The 24,785-nt window shown below is 38.6% G+C and overlaps 1 protein-coding gene across 1 annotated transcript in view; it reads right to left on the reverse strand.

Annotated features, from left to right (window-relative positions):
* Positions 1-3,077: 3,077 nt before the first annotated feature.
* The window catches only part of APCDD1 (APC down-regulated 1), a 44,113-nt gene continuing 22,405 nt past the window's right edge, over positions 3,078-24,785 (reverse strand). The window contains exons 4-6 of the mRNA XM_081014225.1: positions 13,392-13,713; positions 3,918-9,167; positions 3,078-3,683 (exon numbers count right to left, since the gene is read on the reverse strand). Of these exons, the coding sequence (XP_080870351.1) occupies positions 8,716-9,167; positions 13,392-13,713 (774 nt within the window). The 3' untranslated portion in view covers positions 3,078-3,683; positions 3,918-8,715. The remainder of the gene's footprint in view (positions 3,684-3,917; positions 9,168-13,391; positions 13,714-24,785) is intronic.

The raw sequence follows: 24,785 nt of genomic DNA on the forward strand, positions 1-24,785 counted from the left end.
TGGTGTTATTTTTTTTGTTTCTAAGCATGCTGGGAGAAGGCTGGAAGTTTCAAGTAATTTTGGAATGGGTGGTTGAGGATGTGCACACATACTGTTCCTACAACGTTGCCTGGAGGGTGAATTACTGACCTTTAAAGCCCTAAACGGCCTCAGCCCAATATACCTGAAGGAGTGTCTCCACCTCCATTGCTCAGCCTGGACACTGAGGTCCAGTGCCGAGGGCCTTCTGGCGGTTCCCTTGCTGCGAGAAGCCAAGTTACAGGGAACTAAGCAGAGGGCCTTCTTGGTAGTAGCACCCACCCTGTGGAACACCCTCCCATCAGATGTCAAGGAAATAAACAACAATCGTGACTTTTCGAAGACATCTGAGGGCAGCTCTGTTTAGGGAAGTTTTTAATGTTTGAAGTTTTATTCTGTTTAATATTCTGTTGGAAGCTGCCCAGAGTGGCTGAGGAAACCCAGCCAGATGAGCGGGCTATAAATAATAATAATAAGAAGAAGAAGAGACCCTGGTTGTATTAGCAATTTCTCAGGTGGTTATCAAATGATACCTTTCTGCAAAAATTCTGGGCTGGTACCTAATATTGTAAGTGTGTAAGATGAATAGGTGGTGTCTTTCAAGAATGTTTTCTAATAGTTTTATTTCTTACACAAGAAAGGCTTTGATGGAAGTTGCCGTCCATCATAGTGTATAGATTGCCCCCCCCCCCCCCCGGAGAAAAACCTGATCACTATATTTTAGTTTATTGTTATCACAAAATGTTTTCAGACAATTGAGTTAATATCCCCAAATCAGTGAAACTTTTTCTAGAAGGGACATAATGATTTCAAATTCAACATGCTCACATAAAAGTATTTTTACTAGTAAACATTCTCATAAAATATTTTGCCTTTAAGGTTATGTTAGCATAAACTCTGAACTTCAGAAATCTTAGCCATGGAGAGAAAATTGACGTTAGTGGTTGATTTTTGTCTTAAGCGTCAAACTGGGACACTGAACAGTTTGCTTACCTGAGATATGGATGTCTACTTGTTCATAAACAATGGAAGTAATTTCTTTCTATTTGGTGGAATTCAGATGCATCAAGTATTACATATATCAGGTGTCTTGGGTACCGGTAATATGAAAAATCTATATTCATGGTGGATTTGGAACTACCGAATCCAGGTAGTTATTAATGAGAATATTAATATTTTGTCACAGCTGCTACAGTTGGGGGAACAAAGGAGGGGGAAAGGGAGAGGTTAGGATAACCAGGTTAATAGGCACAAATGCCTTGATAGATATTTTGGATTTTCTGTTTGGGATGAGACCTGAGTTGGGATTTTCTCTCTTGCACTTCTACCACCTTATTAGTCTGCTTTGCTGCCACCTGCTGTTTGTTGGGTTTCGAAATTGAAATCTTGACATAAGGACAAATAATGTAAACTGAAGAATGCTTACTTTCTGTTTATATTCTTTTGCATATTTTTAAACTTTCAATTTGTAATCTAAAATATACTTTGGATCCCATCATGGCCCTATATATTCTTAGGCCCCTTGTTCATAATAGTTTTGATTTTTACTGCAGCGTATCTAAGTAGGTTGTTTGAAGTTGACCCATGAAATTGCTGAGGGAGGAAATTGTTATATTTCAAATAAAAGTGGTCTTCGATAGCCAGCGTAATGTGGTTATCCCAGATTCAGCTCCTTTTGCCTGCTGTTTGCTAGTTGCCCAGGAATGCTATCTGCTGGGTACTTCAGCACTGCAAATTGTGTGCACGTATTCTCTTGACCACACAATCTATCTGCTAGTCTCTTGAGACTAAGCATTTTCTTAAAATATGGGTTCGTATTATTTTGAGCTTTATCTCTTCTAAGTGTTGTAACGCACCTTGAACATGGGAAAACGACAGGAAAGGTATTGAAATTTAAGGCTTCAACTTAGAAAATTGTACAAGATAATGCAGAAGCTTAGTGGTAGAGCCACGAATATGCCAACACTACATTCCACTGAAAAAGTGCTTTTTATATTTGATATTTGATCTGACAGCTGCTGAAATTGGCTCTTCTTTCTACTGTACTGTCTTAGGATCATTGGATTAAATGAAATGAACAAATATAGGCAGTTCTGCATGGTATTGAGGCCCTGTTGGAGGGATCCAACTATCAACAATAGTTCTTTTCATAATATAAGAGTTTTATTTGTGAGACATAAAAAGCTTCATTAGTTGGATTATATGATAAATTTGGCTGGTTGTGTGAATCACCCTACCCGAAGCAGTGAAATTATCAATAAAATTATCAACTGCTTCTTGACTTGGCTTTCCATCACCGTAATTAAGTTCTGAATATAACAAACTGTTTCTACTCTGTAATGGAAAAAAGTACTTTATTTAAGCATTCTATTGGTTTGCAGACCATTTGTCTGAAAGTTCAGGGCACCATCAACATGCTGTCCTTGACATTAAGCTCCAAACCTTTCAAGTGTTGGTAGCAAAGTGGCTTATGAAAAGCATTTATGGGAGTCAACGGAGCAATTACGAAACTGTATTCTGGCTTTCAAGACTTGTTGATACACTGAAGAGCTGAATTACATTTTAATGCTAGGCAATTGAATTACTTTAACTTTTTATTGTGTGTTCTGTTTTGGTTTAAATCACTGAAAGTGTTGGCTTTGAAAGTAGTTTCAGTGCAGATGAGAAGACGTCAGAATGTCTGTGTTAGTCATCTACGCTGCCAAGAACTGTTTTGGGTTCCCTTAATTGAAAGTTGGAAAGCAGAAAGTGCTGTTGATTAGCTATTCTTTCCGAGACCTGGAAATTTTCCTAATTGGTGAAGTTTGTATATATGTATGCCAGCTTGAAAGAGTTGATAGAAGTTACTTTAATTCTCTTTTACACTGTACTGTACCAGAATGGCTAGTTTAAAAAGTTAATACTGCTTGACTAGGATGTAGATTACATGAAACGTTAAAGTATATTCCACATTTTCAGATGTAATTTAATTGTTCATAGCATTCCTATCTTAACCCACTTTGTGTTGCATTGCATTCCTGAATTAAAGGTTTTTATGAGAAAGAACATGTACAAAGGTAAAAAATAGTTGTACTTTTATTATGAGGTTTTGAAAAGAACATGAGAATACCTAATTCTTTTGATTCTTCAAAATGTGATCCTTCCACAGCAGCAGAGTTTTCTATTTGCAATCAGTTTTAAACAGAACATCTTAGAACTAGCTAGCTTATAACAATGTTTGAGAGACTTAATATTGAAGTAGTAATTCCCTAGTCTCATAAAACCTGCTTGACTTTTTCCATGGAGTTTCATACAAAGACTCCATCCCCCCAAAATAATAATTCTCCATTTGTGTTTGCAGGCGAAGAGCTCTTAACTTTTGAAGTCTTCTTCAGAGTTGAGACAAGAAGTTACCACTAGGTGGCAATGTTTTATTATACATCATGTTTATTGCAGGCCTTTAAGCAACCTCCAATCTGAATTAATTTTTGTGAGCGGTTTTGGATTCTTAACAGGGACTTGTGCTTGTCTCCCACATCCCAACTATTTTAGGCAAATGCATACTATATTTGCATTTCTAAAATTTGCTTCTATTATCTGCCTATGACTTGGGAAGGGTTAACTTACAAATGCAAATAAATGTGTAAGCATTAAGTAATGGGTAAGTATGTTCATTACAGTGGATGCTCGGGTTGTGAACGTGATCCGTGCAGGATGCACGTTCGCAACCCACAGCGTTCGAAACCCACAGTGTTGTGTCTGCGCAAGTGTGGGTTGCAATTCGGCGCTTTGCGCAAAGTGCACGACCGCCGAAACCCAGAAGTAACCCATTCCAGTACTTCTGGGTTTCAGCGGGTCCGTAACCCAAAAAAAGGCAACCTGAAGCATCTGTAACCCAAGGTATGACTACTTGATTAAACCACTATGGACAGTTTAGGGATTTGTGCAGTAGTTGCTGAATGGTGTAAATGCAGGGAAACTTTTTCTCTGTGTGCCTACAACTTGCTGCACTGTGTGACCCATAACTAATGTGGCTTGAGATTTTCAGAAGCCAAGTGGAATACTTGTGATTACTAGTGTTGAAAAGAAGCTTTTTTAAAAGTATTGGGCTCCATTTAGTTAGGGATGAAAGCTTACATGGCAGGATTGTGTTGCTGTTTTTAATGCCAAGGGAAATTAAAGATCAGTTTGGAGTTTTTGAAAAAAAAATCTCTCAGAAAAAGAAACGTGCTTGCATGCTTACCCCCCCCCCCCGCTATATGAGTGTGCCCTGTTTATGATAAATAAGCTTAATGGTGTATGAACCATTTAACTCAGATTAAATTGCTACTTGCTATCAAACAAGATTTATATTTAACTTTATATGGCCTGATATACAGCTGTAGATAATAGTTACTCAATATGAAATATAAACTTTGTGCACATGCACACAGCAAGAGCTTATAGTTAATTCTTCAGCTTGGTGGATACAACTATTGAATACAGAAAAAACTACTGAGAAGACTTCCAAGAATTTTGGTTTCATTTACTCTTTATTTAACCAACATTTTCAACAAGTACTGAAACTTCCCTGGCACTTTAAACTAGAGAAGAAAACTGGGAAGAAAAAATAGTTTTTTAATGTTACAAAAATAAAATATCTTTTTTAAAAAACACACCCTTGGCTTTATGCAAATATACAACCACCTTAAAATCTCAAACTTGCCCCCAGCTCTACTCTGTTCCAACTTCCCAATCAAACATGCCTTCAAACCTGGACGGTGCCTTCCTAGAGCACTTTACCAAACTATTGAAAAGGAGTGGTATAGTCATGGGAGACTTCCAGCTATTTCAGTATCTGTTGGAACTCAAACACTGCCAATAATGTAACATCCAACAAATTCCTCAATTCCCTCACTTCCCAGAAAGTGGAAGCAGCAGCAAGGGGACCTGGTACTCACCAACAGGAAGGAACTGATCAACGAAGTGAAAGTACAGGGAACCTTGGGAGGAACTGATCATGTCCTCACAGGCAAGAGAAAACAGAGTGTAGTCCAACATGCATTCTGGACTTTAAGATGGCTATTTTCAAAAATCTTGAGGAACTACTGTGGTCAGAAATACTCAGAAGAGAAGGGAGCCCAGTACGTGATTCTTAAAGGTGAAATATTGAAGGCACAAATGCAGACAATTCGCAACAAGAAAAGTGGGAGGCACCTAAACGAGTGTGGCTGTATAAGGAGCTTACAGATGAGCTGAGGTGTAAGGGAATGTATAAGAAATGGAAGGAAGGAGAAATCAGGAAGGAAGAGTATACAGTTGCAGGGAGAAGGTCAGGCAGGCCAAAGCTCAGAATGAACTCAGGCTTGCAAGAGAGGTTTAAAATAATAATAAGTTTCTTTGGTTGTGTTTGAAGCAAGAGGAAGAACAAGCAAGTAGTAGATCTCTTGCATGGAGAAGATGGAGAAATGCTATTGGGTGACAGAAGGCGGAACTGATCAACACCTATTTTCCTCTGCCTTCACCCTAAAGGAAAGCAGTGCCTAACCTGATGAAAGCATGAACAATGCAAGGAGGGGAGGGAGCTGCAGCTCAAGACAGTAAACCAGGTGGTAAGGAATTCAAATCTCCAGGGCCTGATGAGCTGCACCCAAGAGTAGTAAAGGAGCTTGCACATTTGATATCTGAGCCTGTGTCTATAATCTTTGAGAATTCTTGGAGAACAGATGAAGTCTTTGCAGAAGGCGGAAGTATTTAACCTGTTCTCCAGGCAGGCAAATGTCCCCATCTTCAAAAGGGTGGGGAGAAGACCCAGGTTACTATTGACCAGTCAGCTTAACATTTTACCAGGAAATGCCCTAGAACAGATAATTAAAAGATGCTTTGATTACAAAGACCCAGCATGTGTATCTCAAAAGCAAGTCATGCCAGAAGAGTCATTTTTTAAAAAAATAGTTGCAAGCATGGTAGATCAGGGGAATGCTGTGGACATAGTGTATCTTGATTTCAGTAAGGCTTTTGATAAAGTCCCTCATGATATTCTTGCAGAGAAGCTGGCAAAATGTGGACTGGAAGAGGTAACTGTTAGGTGTATTTGCAGCTGGTTGACTGCCCAAACCAAAAGAGTACTCACGAATGGTTTCTTGTCATCCTGGAAAAGAAGTGACAAATGGAATGCCACAGGGTTCTGTCCTGGGCCTGTTGTTGCTCAACATCTTTATAAATGACTTGGATGAAAGTATTCAGGGGCATTAGAATCAGGATTCAAGATGACATTAACAGATTGGAAAACGGCCCAAACTGGCAAAATGGATTTCAGCAAGGACAATTGTAAGGTTCTACACTTAGGCATGAACAATTATAAGGTGGGGGACATCTTGTTTGTCAGTAGTACATGTGGAAAGGACCCCCCAAGCTTAACATGACTCAACAGTGCTATGCAGGAGCAAATCAAGGGAAGTAAGTCCTGCTCTATTCTGCCTTGGTCAGGCCACACCTGGAGTATTGTGCCCAGTTCTGAGGGCCACAATTTAAGGAGGAAATTGGAGGTTTTAAAGTAGAAGTTGGGCAGCCATACGCCATGTATGATTTATTTGATATTCCTGAACTAGATGACCCTTGGGGTCCCTTCAAATTCTACAATTCTGAGATTCTATTATTCTAAGTGGCAGGGAGGGCTGATGGACAGGTGAAGCTTTGTAGCAGATTCCCAATTCAGGAATCCTAATCTACCCTGTGGCAGAACAGTCAAAGAATCTGCAGCCCAGAGCCAAATATGTGCAGAGGTTTCTCACATCTAGTTATGGCAGATGTGGAAAAAAAAGGTGTTTCACATGGTGCTTTTCACTGTCATTGTCAAAAGTCCAAGATCTCTATCTGAATTGTATCTTTGCTTACTTCAGCATAAATGAGTTCCCCTTTAACTTCTGCAGATGGTAAAAAATAACAAGTGGAGAAAGCAAGCCCATGGCAGCAGCTTCCAGTGAATGATGTTTATATGTTATAAGTGTAATTCTGCTGGTAAGAATGGTCCCTTTTCCGAGATTTTGTAGACTCAGTTGCATCCCTCACTTTCTGTTTGTTGTCTTACCACAGGTTGTATATAGTTGTGTCCCTTTGTCGATAGAAGACTCTGAGCTTATGGAGGCTTCTATGTACAGAAGAGAGAAAAGTAATTTTTCTTTATGCCACCTTCCCTCTGGAGCTCCTTTCCTTCTTATCATGCGTCCCAATTTGTAAGTTTGTATTTTATCACAGAACACTTCCTATTATACTAAGGGACCCAACACCGTGGCTTGGTTTACTCATTGCTATTTTTCACCACTGGATTTGAAACTTGTCCCACTTGTACATGTCAATAAATTATATGTGAATACACATGCATGAAAGAGAAGAGATAATTTGTTCTTCAAACTGCTGGTTTTAAATAAGATGATATTTAGGGAGAGTATCTTTTGATTCTGTGTTTCCTGGCCTTGTCATTGTGGCATTATGTAAAGAGGCTACTGTGAATTTAAAACGGGTGGGGAATTTGTCCTTCCAGATGTAGCTGTACTAAACTCCCATCATCAATGACCATGCCGGCTGGGGTTCTGTCCAATAATATGAAAGCGATAGGTTTCCCTGTCCCTGATTTAAAGCAATGGAGTTTACATGACCCCCTGTCCCATTCCCAGTGAAAAAAGGAATCATTTAATATTCAGTTTGTCCACTAACCAAAGGAAACAGACTTGGCTAGCATCCCGCTCCTAGTTAAACTCCACTCTTTGCCACAACTTATTATGAATTCTTTAAAAAAAGTCTTGCAAAAATAAATATATAAAGATAAAGATTAAGCCTTGCTTGCTTTATTGAACTGCCCAGTCTAATAAAATGAATGTCAAGTGAATTGCATTTGGCAAGCAGTCCACTATCCTGAATTTCTTATGAAGATATGGTATAACTCACCTTGGTTTTTATAATTGAGAGATCTTGTTGCTTTCTTCCCTTTGTTTTTGCTTTTTCAAAGTTGGTGGAAAGTGGTTGGTGGACCCCTGAAATTGCTTTGAACTGTGATAAGTTGGGCAACTTAGTAAGAACATTGGCACCATATGTCACTCTAAATCTCTTGATTATTCTTAAATTCACCACCTATATATACAATCATTTAAATTATCTGTGCAGGTTTAATTTGAGATTTTTCATTCAGCATTCTTGATCCTAAAGATCATTTAATATTTTATGTAAACTCTATAAAAGTGTATTTAAGATACATCCTTAGTTGGATTTTTCATATATACATATATACACTGTAACATAAGAACAATGCAGTTTATCAGTATTGACACAATACGATAAAAGCATAATTCTAGATAATCAAATTCAAAGATGAAACTGATTTGGGGAGTAGGAGCAACTGCAACAGCACAGTTGGTAGATGAAGAGTTGTGTAAGATAGTTCAGCCCAATAAGTTTTTCTTCCAAAGAACAAACTGAAGACAGGGTTAAGGGTGAAGAACTGCAGTTTTAAAGTGCAATTACTGTTGTGCAGTCATGTCAGGCCATGGATCAGACTGGATGAAGTTCAAAGCAGAAACAAACTGGTGCTATTCATGATTCAAGGAGGATAAAAGGAACAACAGTTCTTCAGGCATCAAGAAAATGTCCTTTTTTTGTCTGTTAAGATGCTTTATGACATCTTCTCCCCATGTAGCCTAAGTCCTACACTTGCCCTGATAGGAGTCATTTGAAAATGCAATTCTAGCTGTAAATGCCCAACGTTGGCACAGTACTAACAGCCAGCATCATAACCAAAACAAAAGCACAGGGATTTTTTGCTGGTGCTCCAGTGCTGTACCATCCTAGTTTGTTTTCTTCTAAAGTTTCATCTACTCTTGGTGCGGATGAAGTACATTGAATTAAGGGCATTTGGTATGAGGTGGCTCTCTTTTCTGGTCTGTCGGGACTGGATCCATCACTGGGTCTCTGGCCATTATACAACAAGTATCTCCCTCTGGCATCCTGCTCCATTTTGAAGATCTCGTACTCTGTATGCGGCAGGCGAATTCCCAAAGCAATGCAGCCGTTGGTGTGAGTAACATCTTGCTGCACCCCAACTTGCCAGGATCCTTCTGCCCCACACTCATTTCCATTGAAGACATTCAGTAGAGAGGCAGTAGCTATGTCCATGGGTGTAACCTTCATATGATTCACTGCAAAAAAACAAAGAAGGGACTGTTAATTGTGCCTTGAGGTAATATGATTTTGTCAACAGCCAGATTTCTATTTCAGGAAGAGCTTGATTATTTTCTGTAGAAGTTTCTAAACCCGTTGACCTTGAAAGACACAGCATTTGCTTCTGAACTGAGCCTTTATAAATGTGAAGAGTAACTCAAGTGTATGGAAAGAAAGAAAAAAGGGGTTTAAAACCAAAACCAGTAAGAGTTGCAAGTGAAGTCATAAGAAGAGCCCTGCTCATTAGTTCCTGGGCCCTTCTACTTCAGCATCCTGTTTCAGCATCCTGTTCCAGCAGTGCCCAGCCAGATGCTTTAAGAAAAGTACAAGCGACAGCCATTCCCGTTGTTTGCCCACAGCAACTGCTTTTTCACAGGTAAGCTTCCTGTAAACCATTTAGCTATCATAACTAATTACTATTAACAGATCTATCCTCTTCTGACTGTGTCTCAATCCCCTTTTAAATTTATCTAAGCTAGTGGCTCTTAGAACAATGTCCACAAGTTAGTGAGTTGAATAAATATGCTCTCAGATCTAGTATTTAGTAGTGGAACACTAGTAAGGTGCATGGTTGGCTTATTGTGGGAATTTCTTGTAGCAGTGCTCTCTGTTTTAACTAGATGAAAATAATCATAAGTCATTTTAAGAGTGAGCAAAATATAAACCAGATAAGGTTGTACCTCAGAAGTTGAACGGAATCCGTTCCAGAAGTCTGTTTGACTTCCAAAATGTTCAGAAACTAAGGTGCGGCTTCTGATTGGCTGCAGAAGCTCCTGCAGCCAATCGGAACCCGCGGAACCCACGTTGGATGTTTGGGTTCCAAAGAACGTCTGCAAACCTGAACACTCACTTCCAGGTTTGTGACATTCGGGAGCCAAACGTTAGACTCGCAAGGCGTTTTGACTTTTGAGGTACGACTGTGCATAGATTTAATGACACTGCTGAATTCACAGTGTGGTAACAATGCTCAATAATTTGAGCGGTGCCAGAAAACAAGCTCTCAAGGTAGCCATTTTGTTTTTGCATTTTATCTTTATGGTCACTTTATATGCCTGTATGTTGCCGTTCATTTCTCCTCTCTTCCTATTGAACCAGGGATAATGTAGTGAATGTGGTGACATCATGGAAAACAGAGCTGATCTGAGTGAGGACAGGGCTTCCTGAACTGCTGAGATAGGTGACCTCAGCCAAGAGAACCATGCTCCCTGCCCCACAATGAGCAAATGCTTTTTTGCTCACTCCCTGAGTAACAAAATTGTCTAGTGTGGTGGTGGTTTGCTTTCTGTTGCTGTTGGGAGTTCAGCCTTGACAGTGTTCAAAGGAATTAGTCCTTGGGCATGACCTAGATTTACTATGCTACTCTACCTTATGATATACATAACAGGTTGCATCACCTCCTCTTCTACAGTAACCATTGCTGGTCTGTATTGAATATGTATCTCCTTGGCACGCTTCACTTCTCATTGTCACTGGACTATAACATGACTGCTTTACAGCTATTGTACAACGTTAAGAAAAGGTTTAAATTTCCTTAAAATATGAAATTATGCAACTGCTGTGTAACACGTATGTGCGTGGAAAAGCTACAACAAGGAAGACAGCAAACTGCCAATCTTGACTGATTCACTGAACCTTGGCCATGAACAAATATTTCAGCAAGGCATGAACATATCCTCATTTTTTCTTGTTTTAATGAGCATGACCAATGCAAGCATTTAATTATGTTAGCAGTGTTTACATCTCTTTGATATTAATTTCAATGGAGGACTTGAATCACAGCTTATGCATTCACATGTTTATAAGCAAGAGAGTTCTGAGCTAAAATGGAGTTCCTGTACCCATAAGCAGCCTCTGGATTGGAGGGTTGTCTATTATTGCCCTAACTTCCTTATGCACATGCTAGATAAAATAGCATCAAAGGTGAGAACATGCTGCAATCTTTGATTTAGGAACAATAACAATTACTTTATACCTTTACTCATTAGATTAGATCATGTGATTACTAGAGTGGTTCTGATCTCTGATCTAAATATAACATAAAACTACATTTAACATTCTTTTTTTTTTCCAGTACTTTGCTCTCAATCCAAGCTTTAAACATACATTCATGGAAATTTGTTTCCATACACATATACCCCCAGCTATCCAGTTGTTCAATAAAGCTTCATTAAAGTAAGCACAAAAATCAATACACTTTTTAAAATAAGGTGCAAATTTATTTGAAATTAATTATAAATAATTTTTCCAGTTTGATGCTCTTGATTTCTTTTTAAGCCTCTAAATGTCATCAAACATTTTAATACGCCTATTTTTCAAAGTGTAAAACTCAAATGTATTTCTATAATGAGCTGGGGACAATAAATTGGGTCAGATACTTGTTCAATCTTCACAAACATTTTTAGCTTCTGTGTAGTGGGCATGCTAAGCAAATGAACTAACTCTGGTTCACATAATTAAGTCTTCTAGGAGGGGGGAAAGCAAGTTCCACCCAAAAAGAAAAGAAAAAAAGACTGATGTCTAGATAGGAAAGGCAAGAGATTAAACAGTTTCTATTTCACAACCCTGCTGCCCCAGGCAAGCCTACAAATAAAACCAAGTTGCTTTTCATGAGAGAGGACGCTATAAAACTGCACTCAAATTTCATTTAAAAATTGTTCTGTAGCCAGGATATAAAGCTATGTCTTTTAACATATACTTGCTCAGAAAGCTAATGAAGTAACCAGTTCCAAATGGAAACCAAAAACCTCAGAAAATGTCAGCTCCATTACCATCATATATTATCCACACTTTTAAAGCTTCATGTGCGCAACATCTTGAGGAATGGATAATCTATAAACTTCAGAGCTTTAAAAAAACAACCTTGATTTATATCAGCCAAGTTCTCCTAATCATGAAAAGACTGACTAGATTTAATTTAAAAGTAATTTAAACAATTTTGTTTTGAGTTCTAGCTGAACTGAAAGGGCCTCAAGAAAGGGAATTCCAAACAAACTTAAGTTGGTCCAGTTTCAAGTTTGGGTGGCATATTTTAATAAATTTATATGAACAATTCAACAAATCCTAACAAAACTCCAGGCCTCCTTGCATGTCATTTCAACACAGAAGCAGCCCTATTTAGATTTGTTATGTTTGACTTCATCCTTTGACTTCATAGGTTAGCTTTTATGGTCTATGCTTAAGACTGGAATGCCCACCAATTGATCACAAACCCAGGAATGCCTTTATAAAAGTGATGGGCAAGGTCTCCAAGTTTGTCATGGATGTTAGGAGTGAAGGCTTTTTGTTCCTCAGCTCTGCAGGAGTTTGGTGTGTTCTTTCACCATTTCGGAAAAAGAACTTGCAGCTTTACTCTTTAGGCACAACCACATTTCATTTTATAGTTGCCATGTGTCTTTTTCATTTTAAGAACTGTTTGTAGCTCGGCTATCCCTGGGGTTCTATATAAAAGCCAAGGAGAACTGCTTGCTCTCTTTAAGGTGACTGATACACGTTTTATATTTATTTAACACAGTTGGCTGTGATGACAACACTTTAGAATTTAATTCCATTGTTTCATAACAGGTATCTTAACTTGATTTTTTGGTAATTAGTTCAAGTCTGTCTTACACTACTTCCAGGCTTTAAGTACTTGCCCTGTATTTGACACTATTTGACCTTGCTGCTTTGCAGCAAGTTTCTTTCTTTCTTTAGAAGGAAGGAAGATCTTTATTTTCAGTTGCAACAGAGCTTCCACCCCTGCAAGGAGGTGAGGACCCAGAACAAAGAAGTGTAACAGCTTTTAAAGGCTTTAGAAATTGCCCAACCCCTCTTCCAAAGACCACCCAAAAGCATCATACAAGCGTCACAGAAAGAGGTGGTCTATTACAGAAATCTGAGAGCCCGGCTCCTATCTGTCAAAATACCCGATAATGCTTGCTGATTCCCCTTCCCTGGCCAGTCTGGGCCATTCAACTTAGTGCGGCAGCACAAGGCAGGAATCATGAGAACTGCAGGAATACAGTCCTACTTGAAGGCAGCAGGAAGCTTAAATAAAACGTTGCATGGCTACAAGAAACTGAGCTGGTCTACTGTGAGATGGCTATCCAAGAACATGTGGGGCAATTTGGTATGATATTAATCCCTCCACATATGTGCTTTGCTGCATGCTATAAAAATTCTGCTGTACTTTGGAAAGAGCTTTGGTTCAAAACTAATGATCTTACCTTTAAACACAAATTCTGTTCCGCCCATCACTCTGGATGAATGTACTCCCCGGCTGTAACGACCCTTGGCATAGATGGTGAAAGTGGGGTGCTTGCAGATTGGGTCAGAATAATGATAGTAATGACCTTCCCAGGTATTGTTGTTGTCATGGAAGATGAAGTGCCTGGTGAGAAAGAGCACTTCAGGACGCACTTCGCAGCGCTGGCTCGCCCATTCCCCATGTAATCCAATAGTCAAATCAGCCTTCGGAGGTAAAATTGGTGGGTGGTGTTCATCTGACCGATAGATGATCCTGCATGCTATACATGAATGGTCATGGTTCTGAAACAAAACCAACAGAAACCTTGTAAAACTGATAGAAACTTTGTAAGACACATAGTCAGTTGCTAGCAAATCAAATTTCCTTATAGGTTCAGTACTTAGAGTGCCTAAGAGATGGGTGGGCCATCAGACGCATATTTTTGAAACTGGAAACTTTCAAAAGCAGGGGAAAGGGCAGGGTAGAAATAAATAAAAATAATCATTTTGTAATATGAAATGGAAGGGGAAGCTCCCCCCCCCCCACTTAATTGCACTGGGCATATTCAAACACTTGAGCATATTTACATCACTTTGGGATGTTTTATGGGAAGCAATTTGTAAATAAATAAATAAGTAAGTAATTTGGTGAATTCCAGCCTACAGATAGTACTTAAGAGTAGGTGAAAGTGAAACACTTTTTTCCTTATGTGTCAACAGCAAGAGTTACCACCTTCCCTTGACTGATCATGGCCATGGAATTTAAAGTTCCCCCTTTTTGTTATCTTGGGCTCTTTCATGCCATTTCATAAATTAACAAAAATGTTTAGCTTCTGCTTTTATGCATGCTAACATCTGTAGAATTCTAAAATTCGGATCCCGTTCGCATCCAGAGGTACCACTGTAGTGCTAAAAAGTCCCCAGTCTAGAAGCTCCTAGAGGCATGTTCTCTTACTGGTTCTATAGCATGCAGGAAAACAATAATGGCAGAATTTCTGTGTGTTCCACTTACACTGCATAAAAGTTTAACAGGCAGATTCTTTTACAGAACCAAAATTTGGCAAGCAACCTTAGCCATTGTAATAGCCCTTGGGATGCAAGTGTGACCTTATGCCACTGATGAGGAGTCTGTGATCCTCCAGAGGCTGTTGGATTCCAAATTTCATCAGCCCCCACAACAGGTTCTCATCCCTGACTTGTGCTGTAATATTTACTTCCAAGGTTTGCTAAGGCAACCAAGGCAGACTCTGGGGCTTCTGTGCTGTGCAAAATGGAAGTCTTTTCCTCCTCGTTGCAGGTTCTACACAGTTGCAACCACATTTGATACATGGCCAGATTTGTAATGTATTTCCATACCTCTTTTCACCTTTTGCACTAATAATGCTTTTCAGTATAACCATATTCATTTATTCCAGTGAATGATTTACTATCCTACAGCGTTCTTGGAAAAACAAACCGTATAATATGTCGTGCCATTTCTATTTGAACACACACTTGTTCTTTTGTGACCCAAGCCTTGCTGTTCAGTCCCAGGCAAGCAGCTGCCTATTTCAGTATACCTTTGATATTTTTTTTTTAGTCTTTAGAAGAGCTCTGGGTATTTTAACAGGAAGCAGTTGCCATGTGTTGTCTCCACCTCCCAGATACCAAATGTTAATTGCGAAATGAACAAAAGAGGGAAATGCAAGACTGAGAAGTTGAGAATGTGGATCATTATGCACAGTATCTGCATAATATTTATATTTTTAGAAGAATAAGTAACTTTCTTAAAAGGGAATAGAAGAATTTGAAGTACTGAAGTGTGCCTAAAACTGTATCTTAGCACAAAGCATTTAAGCGACACTATTGATTAAAATCTTCAGCCCCTCGTGGGGATCTCCACTGTGGCTCTGCAGCAATGAAAACATTGAAGACTAAACAAAAAAACGATTACGAGAAGCCCCTGTGTAACTCCGGTCAGTTTTAGTTTTGCTGAAACTTCCCTTGCAAGTCCGGCTTTTCTTGTTCTTTCCTGAGTTAATGCAGGCTGCATCTTCTATCAAGTGCTGTAATCCAGACTGCAGGTTAATCCTGGAGAGTGATGGTAGATGGGAAAGCTTCCTTTTATTGGAGGGAGTTAAGACCATTCTAGTTCCAATCACTCTATGGGAATGGGCTTGCCTCCAGAATATGTGGTTTAAGAAGGCTTATAGAGGGTTGGAAATACAGCATAACCAAACCTAGCAGTTGCTTGAGGTAGCAAGTTTTGTGGAGTTTGGCTGAAGCACCACATGACCCAAGAGTTGTACCTCAGCATTCTCTGTAGTGGAATTTCAGATTTTAAAGTGGAGTTGTTAAGAGTAGCAAAAAATCTTAGGCAAGCCATACATGGTGGCCATATATTAATAATGGTTCCTATGCCCAGAATGGACACTGTGCACATTTGTTTCATGTTGTATTGCATATGGATTTTCTATGGTAATTTCTGTGTAGAAAAAAACGTGAAACAGCCCTACCTCCAGAATAAACACAGGAAATAGACAACTGTATGAGACATGCATACTTCCACCAAGGAAAAATGACACCACTCCTCAAGAGATATTTGTCCTAGATATAGTGCCCTATTAAAGAACAACAGATGAATTGGCCCCCGGTACCTTTTTTTGCAAGATAATGTTAATTGTCCTTACTATGCAATGCTGCAATAAAATCTGATTGAGATAGAGCATGTAAAATTGAACTGTTTTTTTATTGGTTACCACGCTCCAATCTGCCTCAGTACAGCTGTAAGACAGGAGAAGACTTGCAAAATCATTGCATGCCCAAGGGAAAACCATCTCTAAATCAGTGGCAGAAGTTTGTGGCCCAGTCAATATAGCTTGTGGCAGTAAGAGCCAGTGCCAGTGTGTTCCAGACCCTGAGTTTTAAGGTGAATATAACTGGCTTGCTTCAGGCAAGGAGAGATGGAATCCAGGAATGCATGAGACAGTTTGCCTTGCTATAAAGTCCTATTAAGCAAAATAGACATGCAATATATTTCCTTGGATGAAAGCCAACAAACTATCTTGAATGTCTTGGAATACTCTACATTACTTTCCAGTCACTGAACCTCTTATTTATTAATCACTTTCATGTTCTCATCCCACAGATGAAAATAATAAAATTCTTCATGCTACACTCACTTCAGGTGACTGATCTTCTTTTCTTTGTGTTTAATCAACCCCAAAGCTCAAACGTTCTTTTTCCTTCTATGCATTTTAATGAAATACCATGTTAACTCCCAGAATCTCCTGCCCAAATTCAATATAACTTAATATAAAAAATACAAAAAATGTATGAGGTGTACAGATTTTAAAGTGACATATTAATCCTTAGGTGAAAACAAGCATTAAAAATCTGAATCTTAATGAGTGGAAATAGAGAACTGTTTGGAAAAACGGTCCTCTCTCTTCCTTATATGTTGCATGTACCTTTGATGCCTCCTTTATCTGGAGCTGCAATGTGCTAAATGTATCCTTTCCCAAATGATAAAAGCAGTAAGATGAAACAATTGAGCCTTTCATAATGGGAGCAAAAGGAAAGCAAACGATTGTTCTTATCCTGGCCTTGAAGCTTTCCTTATCCTACTCCTTCCTCTTTTGGTGATGCCACAGAGAAAAAGAAATCAACCCACAAATGGTATGTAGAACGATTGCATTTTTGGGTGATATCTCACTTGGCGCCTGGGAACCAATACTTCTAGCTTTCATTTTAGCATGCTTTGGATGTATTATATAAACACCACACATATTTCTGTTCTCTTCCTTAACTTATCTGAGACCATTCTTTTTTCCCTGGTTAATGCATCATAATTTTTTAATACGAACTTTGTAAGTTTAAAGTAAAAATTATTTCAGGATTTCTCTTCCTGTTGCCTCTTTTTCTTTTCAGCCTGGCACAATTCAAACTAAAATGTCCAGATTCTCATCAGGTGTAAATAACCTTCGATCCAAAAACTTTAAAGGAACTGTGTTGATTTATACCAGATGATGTTTGTAGACCAAGAACTGTTTGAAAAGTTGAGAGTATTGCAAAGAGTTAAGAACAACCAGTTTTAGCCTATTAGACATGTCGACTAAGAGAACTGTTTCATTCAGCTGACTTTGGTTAGCCTTAAAAGATGTACTTAGCAGCAAGCCATTAAGCCCATAAAATTGTTGAGTTACAGGCACAGCCAACTAATGGCAGAGAAGGGCATGTTAGGTCAGGATTATTATACTCAGTATTTTAAAGGCTCTTGAATCGGTGTCTAGGTCTTCTGGGTAAGATTTCCCATCATGAGCCCAAGGGAAAACTCTTGAGGTGTTTGATTCCAAAATGGATCTGAGAATAACTTAAAACAAATGGAAAAGTCTGGGATTTTTCGCCCTCTGTTGCTGTGGAGCTTATGCCATGTAAAAATACTTTCATAGATATTTAGCACAATTTCCCACTAGTGTTCCACAACTCTGCTATCTCAGTCCCAAGAGAACACATTACTGAATGGCTAGCATCTCTCCCCCACAAAGTGATAAGTAGCAGGCTTTCCATGACCTCATAGATGAGGCTAACACGGATAAGGCAACTCGGGGGGGGGGGGGGACCTGAAAAATGCAATTATAACTCAAGCTTACAAATGGTCCACAGAGTTTATTAAGACGGCAAAATAATGACAAGGGAATGATAAAGGAAAATCATTTTTTTAAGCACTCAAGAGTTCAGGTATTTAGACAAGGAAGAAATCAACTACATCTCACTTTGTGACCCTTTGAAACAATTCTGTACCAATAAATGTAAAATGCTGAAGCCGTCTGGCTTGTCTGCTTCCATACAATTTTAGAACTCTTTGAAGGCAAAACATAGCTCATTTCCCTTTGAATTTAAACATTAGCATTTTTGTGAAATATGAGAAATGAGGCAAACAGTGTCTTTCTCAGATGCATGCCTACATCTGTCACCTATTCTACCGAAGCAATACTAATTTGCAATGACAAATGTATATATTTTGGAAAAGAGTTTTGCAAATTCTTAGAAGATGCAGGGGATAGAATGTGAAGGAAAGGCCATCACAACAACCCCCCACCACATTTTAATATCAAAGTGATTGACTGATAAGTTCTCTTCAGACAATGCTTATCCAAGCTGCTGAAGAGGCTGTAATTAGTTGAGGGGTATGTGGAACACAATACCAAAGTAAGTGTATCTTTGCCAAGCTAACAAATGTGAAGTCATACATACATACATACATACATACATACATACTGTTGAACAGCACTAGTCTATTTTGCCCCCAAAACACAAAATTCAAAAACTGTAAGAGCCAATTTTTGAAAGCTACCTCATTTAATTAATTCATTTATTAATTCAATATAACAACTGATATTTATTCTGCTATTCAGCTGTTTTAGAATATGCACTGCCAACATAATGTTCAGGCAAATTTTATGAGAATCCCAGGTGACTCTTGCTAAAACACTATAGACACTGCTCAGGCAAATGAAATGCCAGAAATACATGTCCAGAAAATTGAGAAAGGGTGACCCATTAAAGAAACTGAAACTGTGCATGTGCTCCAGAAACATTCCAACAAGAAGCAGCTAACATATCCTCAAAGTAAAAATGGACCATCATTTTGCTTAATTTTCAGACTATACTGGATTCAAACACTGAAACGTTGTACCTTATTGGCCACAAGCAAATGGGCAGGTTGAGAGGTTTATAGGGACATTCAGAAGTTCTATATATTGCTACTGCAGATGGAAGCAATATAAAACAAGAATTTGAACCAACGAGATACGACATATATTGCAACGAAGCAGAGAGCTACAGAAACGCCATTCAAAGTGGGATGCACTTTGTGTCCACACAATATACTCTCAATACAATCTCAAGCCACGCGACATACTCTCAGTGCTCTTCTATTCTGTGCCATATCCAAATCACAGCAAGTGGCACAATGGTCATGGCACAAGGGGTTCCCCAAAATTAACAAGAAATGTTTCTATAATTAACCTACTTCACAGCACCGCTCAGAACTCATAGGCATGATGGCAACTTCATAAAAAGTGTACTGCTGTACCAAGTCCAGCAACTCCTTTCCGTGTGGTCAAAGGTACCCAGCGAGGGCCAACCACTGTGTTCCATTGTGAACCATACAGCAATTATTTGGTTTTGTTTTGTTTTTTAAAGCAATTTATTGGGTTTTACAATAAAAGTAAACATAATAAACAATATAACATTTGTCTTAACATAGTTTCACATTTTCTTTGGACTTCCTCACATCTCCCGCTCCCACTTTCATCGTTGTAACATTTTGTCAGCAATTTATCATCTTATTTAAATTCTTATATCCCTTCTATATTTCATAATCTTATAATTCTCGAAAGGAGTTAAATTTTCACAGTCTTACTTATTTTCTTAAAAACTTCTAAATTTAGTGGTGCTCAGTTATTTTAGTCTAGCATCTTATTTAGCATTCACTCAAATTACAATGCTTTTGTAAATAATTCTTAAATTTCTTCCAATCCTCCTCAATCCTCTCTTCTCCCAGGTCACGAATTCTGCCGGTCATTTCAGCCAGTTCCATGTAGTCTATCAGTTGCATCTGCCATTCTTCCAGTGTGGGTAGATCTTGAGTTTTCCAGTGTTTTGCGAGAAGTATCCTTGCTGCTGTTGTTGCATACATAAAAAATGTCTGGTCCTTCTTTGCCACCCCTTGGCCGACAATACCCAAAAGGAAAGCCTCTGGTTTCTTAGTGAAGGTATATTTAAATACCTTTTTCAATTCATTATAAATCATTTCCCAGAACGCCTTCACTTTAGGGCAAGTCCACCAGAGGTGGAAGAACGTTCCCTCACACTCTTGACATTTCCAACACTTATTATCAGACAGGTGGTAAATTTTTGCGAGTTTGACTGGGGTCATATACCATCTATAAATCATTTTCATTACATTTTCTTTCAGAGCGTTACATGCAGTAAATTTCAATCCATTACTCCACAACCTCTCCCAGTCCTCAAACATGATATTATACCCAATGTCCTGTGCCCACCTTATCATAGCCGATTTAACCGTTTCATCTTGTGTATTCCATTTCAACAGCAAGTTATACATCCTTGAAAGTACCTTAATCTTTGGTTCTAACAATTCTGTTTCTAGTTTCGATTTCTCCACCTGGAACCCTAGTTTCTTATCATTTTTAAAAACTTCTTTAATCTGAGCGTAATGTAACCAATCTCGCACTTTGTCTTTCATTTTCTCCAAACTCTGCAATTTCCAATTGTCTCCATCCTTTTCTAGTATTTCCCAATATTTTGGCCATTTAGCCTCCATATTGGGTCTTTTTCGGGCCTTAGCTTCCAGAGGTGAAAGCCACCTTGGTGTTTTATTTTCCAGCAAGTCTTTATATTTTGTCCAGACATTAAACAGTGATTTTCTGACAATATGGTTCTTAAAGGCCTTATTTGCTTTAACCTTGTCATACCATAAATATGCATGCCATCCAAAAGCATTGTTAAACCCTTCCAAATCTAACACATCAGTGTCTTCAAGAAGTAGCCAGTCTTTTAGCCAGCAGAACGCTGCGGCTTCATAATACAACTTTAAGTCTGGCAGGGCAAAGCCCCCTCTTTGTTTTGCATCGGTTAATATCTTAAACTTAATTCTGGGCTTTTTGCCCTGCCAGACAAACTTAGAAATGTCTCTCTGCCACTTCTGAAAGCACTCCGTTTTGTCCAAAACCTGAAGTGTTTGAAATAAAAACAACATCCTTGGCAATACATTCATCTTGATAGCAGCAATTCGGCCTAACAAAGAAAGTTTCAATTTTGACCAACTATCTAAGTCTCTCTTAATTTCTGTCCAGCATTTTTCATAATTGTCCTTAAATAGACTTAGATTTTTTGCTGTTATGTTTACCCCTAGGTATTTTACTTTTTTAACCACATTAAGTTCCGTCTCATTCTGAAACCGTTCTGACTCTGTATCAGTCAAATTTTTCCCCAAAACCTTAGTTTTCTGTTTATTTAGTTTAAATCCAGCCACCCGACCAAAGTCATTAATCAGTTGTAATACTCTTTTCGTACTGGGCTCTGGCTTCTGCAGGGTCAAAACCAGGTCATCTGCGAAAGCTTTTAATTTATATTGTTTCTGACCGACCTGAATTCCTTCCACCAACCGATCCCCTCTAATCATGTTCAATAGCACTTCCAGAACCGAAATGAATAACAAAGGGGAAATAGGGCAACCTTGTCGTGTCCCTTTTTCAATTTTGAACTCTTCTGTAACCACATTATTAACTATCAATTTAGCTTTCTGTTCTGAATATATCGCCTCAATCCCATTCTCAAAACCCCGTCCCACTCCCATCTCTTTTAAATTTCCCATCATAAATTTCCAGGAGATATTGTCAAAGGCCTTCTCCGCGTCTATAAAAATTAAAACTGCTTTTGTATTTATATCTGTTTGCAAAAGTTCCAAAATGTCAATAATGTTCCTTGTATTAGCAAACAGATGTCTACCTGGGAGAAAGCCGGCCTGGTCCTTATGAATTACTTCATTTAAAACTTTTTTAAATCTATTTGCCAAAATGTCTGCAAATATTTTGTAATCCACATTTAAAAGAGAGATGGGACGGTAGTTCTTAAGTTGTGTCTTTTCAGCTTCCGACTTTGGTATTAATGTGATGAACGCTTCCTTCCACGACTCCGGTGCCCTCTTCCCCTCCATAATTTCATTGCTGACCTCCATCAAGGGTTGTATCAAATAATCTTTTAATGTCTTATAGTACTTGGAGGTCAGCCCATCTGGTCCTGGAGATTTGCCGAGTTGCATGTTCTGGATGGCTTGTTCAATCTCCTGTCGTGTTATTTTAGAATTCAGGATTGTCCTATTTTCTTGTGACAATTTAGATAGTCCATTTTTTGCCAAAAATTGTTTAATCTCAACATCGTCTTGCGGCCCTTGGGTGTATAATTTTTTGAAATAACACTTTCTAATGTCCACTGGATTCTGAATGTTTTTTCCATCAGCCTCTAAGTTTGTAACAGTATTTAATCTTTGTCTTCTCTTCAACTGCCAAGCTAGCAGTTTTCCACATTTATTCGCCGACTCAAACGTTTTTTGTTTCATTAATTTAACCTTCCATTCAATTTCCTGATTTATCAATTTAGAATATTGTGTTTGATAAAGTTTAATTTCTCTCAGAGTTGGCTGTGACTTCGGATTCACTCTTAATTTCTTCTCTAATTCTTTTATTTTATCCAAGATCTTATCTTTTTTCTCATTTTGTGTTCTTTTCTTTACTGCATTCTGTTGTATCAAGAATCCCCTCATTACAGCTTTACTTGCGTCCCAGACTATTCTTTTTTCCACCATATTATTCATATTTATCTCAAAGTAATCCTTCAAAACTTTTTGGGCCTTCTTAGTAATTTCCTGATCTCTGAACAAATTGTCATTCATCTTCCATCTAAAGGATCCAGTTGGTAGTAGTGTCATATCCATCTTTACTGCATTATGGTCGGAACAGGTCTTTGGGCAGATTTCCACTTTTCTGACCTTAGGTGCCAGGCCTCTAGAAATCCATATTTGGTCGATTCTTGTCCAGGTCAGTTGGGCTTCAGAAAAGAATGTTCCCTCTCTTCCTAGTGGGTTCTTTGTCCTCCAAATGTCAATCAAATCCATATTGTCAGTCATTTCAAAAAAGGTTTTAGGTAGTCTGCCGTCTTTTGTAACATTTTGACTTTGTGACTTGTCCATGTTAGTTGATACGACCCCATTCATATCTCCCATCATTATGATGTTGTTGTAATCCAGATAGTCCAGCATTGTCTCCTGCAGCTTCTTGTAAAATTCCGATTTCCCTTCATTAGGTGCATAGATTCCTAATATCAACAGTTTCTCTCCTTGATATTGTATCTCAATAGCCAAAATTCTTCCATGTTCATCTTTAAATAAGAATTTAGGTGACAGGCTCTCTTTTGCATATATCACCACGCCTCTCTTCTTAACTTTGTCCAACGATACAAATTCCTGGCCCAATCTTTTATTTATTAACACTTTTCTGTGGAGCCTCGTCACATGTGTTTCTTGTAAACAGATAATGTCCAATTGTTCTTTTTTTAATATGTGAAATATTTTCTTCCTTTTTTCCGGAATGTTACAACCATTAATATTCCAACTCAGCAGTTGCAGAGACATCCTGGATCAATCTGGTTATTTCTCCAGGGGTGGTATCTTCTCTGAATCTTCAGGTTCCCCAGGTGCTGGTGTTGATGCTAGCGTTGCCCCAGGCCCAGAGGGTAGTTCAATTCCTTTTTGAAGATCCTCTCCGTATGTAGCCAAAAATTTGTCTCTCTCTTCCAATGTTCTAACCTTGACCTTTCTCCCTCTAAAGGTAAAAGATATTCCTTGGGGAAATTCCCACCTGAATGGAATTGCGTTGCTCCTTAGTAGTTTAGCAAGTTCAGAATAGGCGGCTCTAAGATCCAGCAGTTGTCTTGGGATATCTTTATAAATTTCAATTCTTCTATCCAAAACCTCCAGTGACTTTCCGTAATGTAGGCCCAAAATCTTATCCCTTTCCTCCTTTGATCTCAATGTTATCAAACAGTCTCTGGGCCTCTCCTTCTTTATAAATCTTCCAAGTCTGAAAGCTGACACAATTTTAAAGTCCTTTTCTTCCAAATTCCAGAACTTGGAGAATTCTTTGGTCAAAAACTCAGTTAGATTTCCTTCTTCTGCCTCTTGTAATGATCTAATCCTCAAATTATTCTCACGATTTCGCAGTTCTATCATAGAAAGATAAATCTGATGTTCCCCAACTTGTTTAGTGAGTGGTCTTACCTCTTGCTCTAAATTTTCCAATTTTTGTCTGGTGTCCTCAGCCAATTTCCGATTTTCTGCTGAGGCCTCCGTTAACTGTCCAATTGCTTGTGTATTCTGTACCACTTGTATGGTTAATTTATTTAGACATTCTGTATTTTTGTCAATCTTTGCTGATTGCACATCTACTTTCTTGTCCAAAGCTTCCAATTTTTCAAAGATTTTGTCTAGAACAGAAACAGATACTCCTGAGGCCATATCTTCCAATTGTAACTGCTCTGCTTCACCCTCTCCCTCTTTTGCCTGTGACAAGGCAACTTCTTCAACTTCTACTTCTGAGGGCAAAGTAGGTACAGATGATCTACGTGTCTGCGAGGCTGAGGTTAGAGTTGTTAAAGTTGTTTGTCTAACTCTCCCTCTTTTTCTTGTGCCACTCATTCCAACGTTATCTGTCAGCCAAGGTCACACTGAGTTATTCCCATGGGAATGGAAAGGCCCAGAGCAAGCAAACAACAAGGGAATCGAAAGTAAATGTACATGTAAAGTCACTGTT

This window comes from Podarcis pityusensis (genome assembly GCF_964106645.2).
Source record: "Podarcis pityusensis genome assembly, chromosome: 7".
In the NCBI taxonomy this organism is placed as follows: domain Eukaryota; kingdom Metazoa; phylum Chordata; class Lepidosauria; order Squamata; family Lacertidae; genus Podarcis; species Podarcis pityusensis.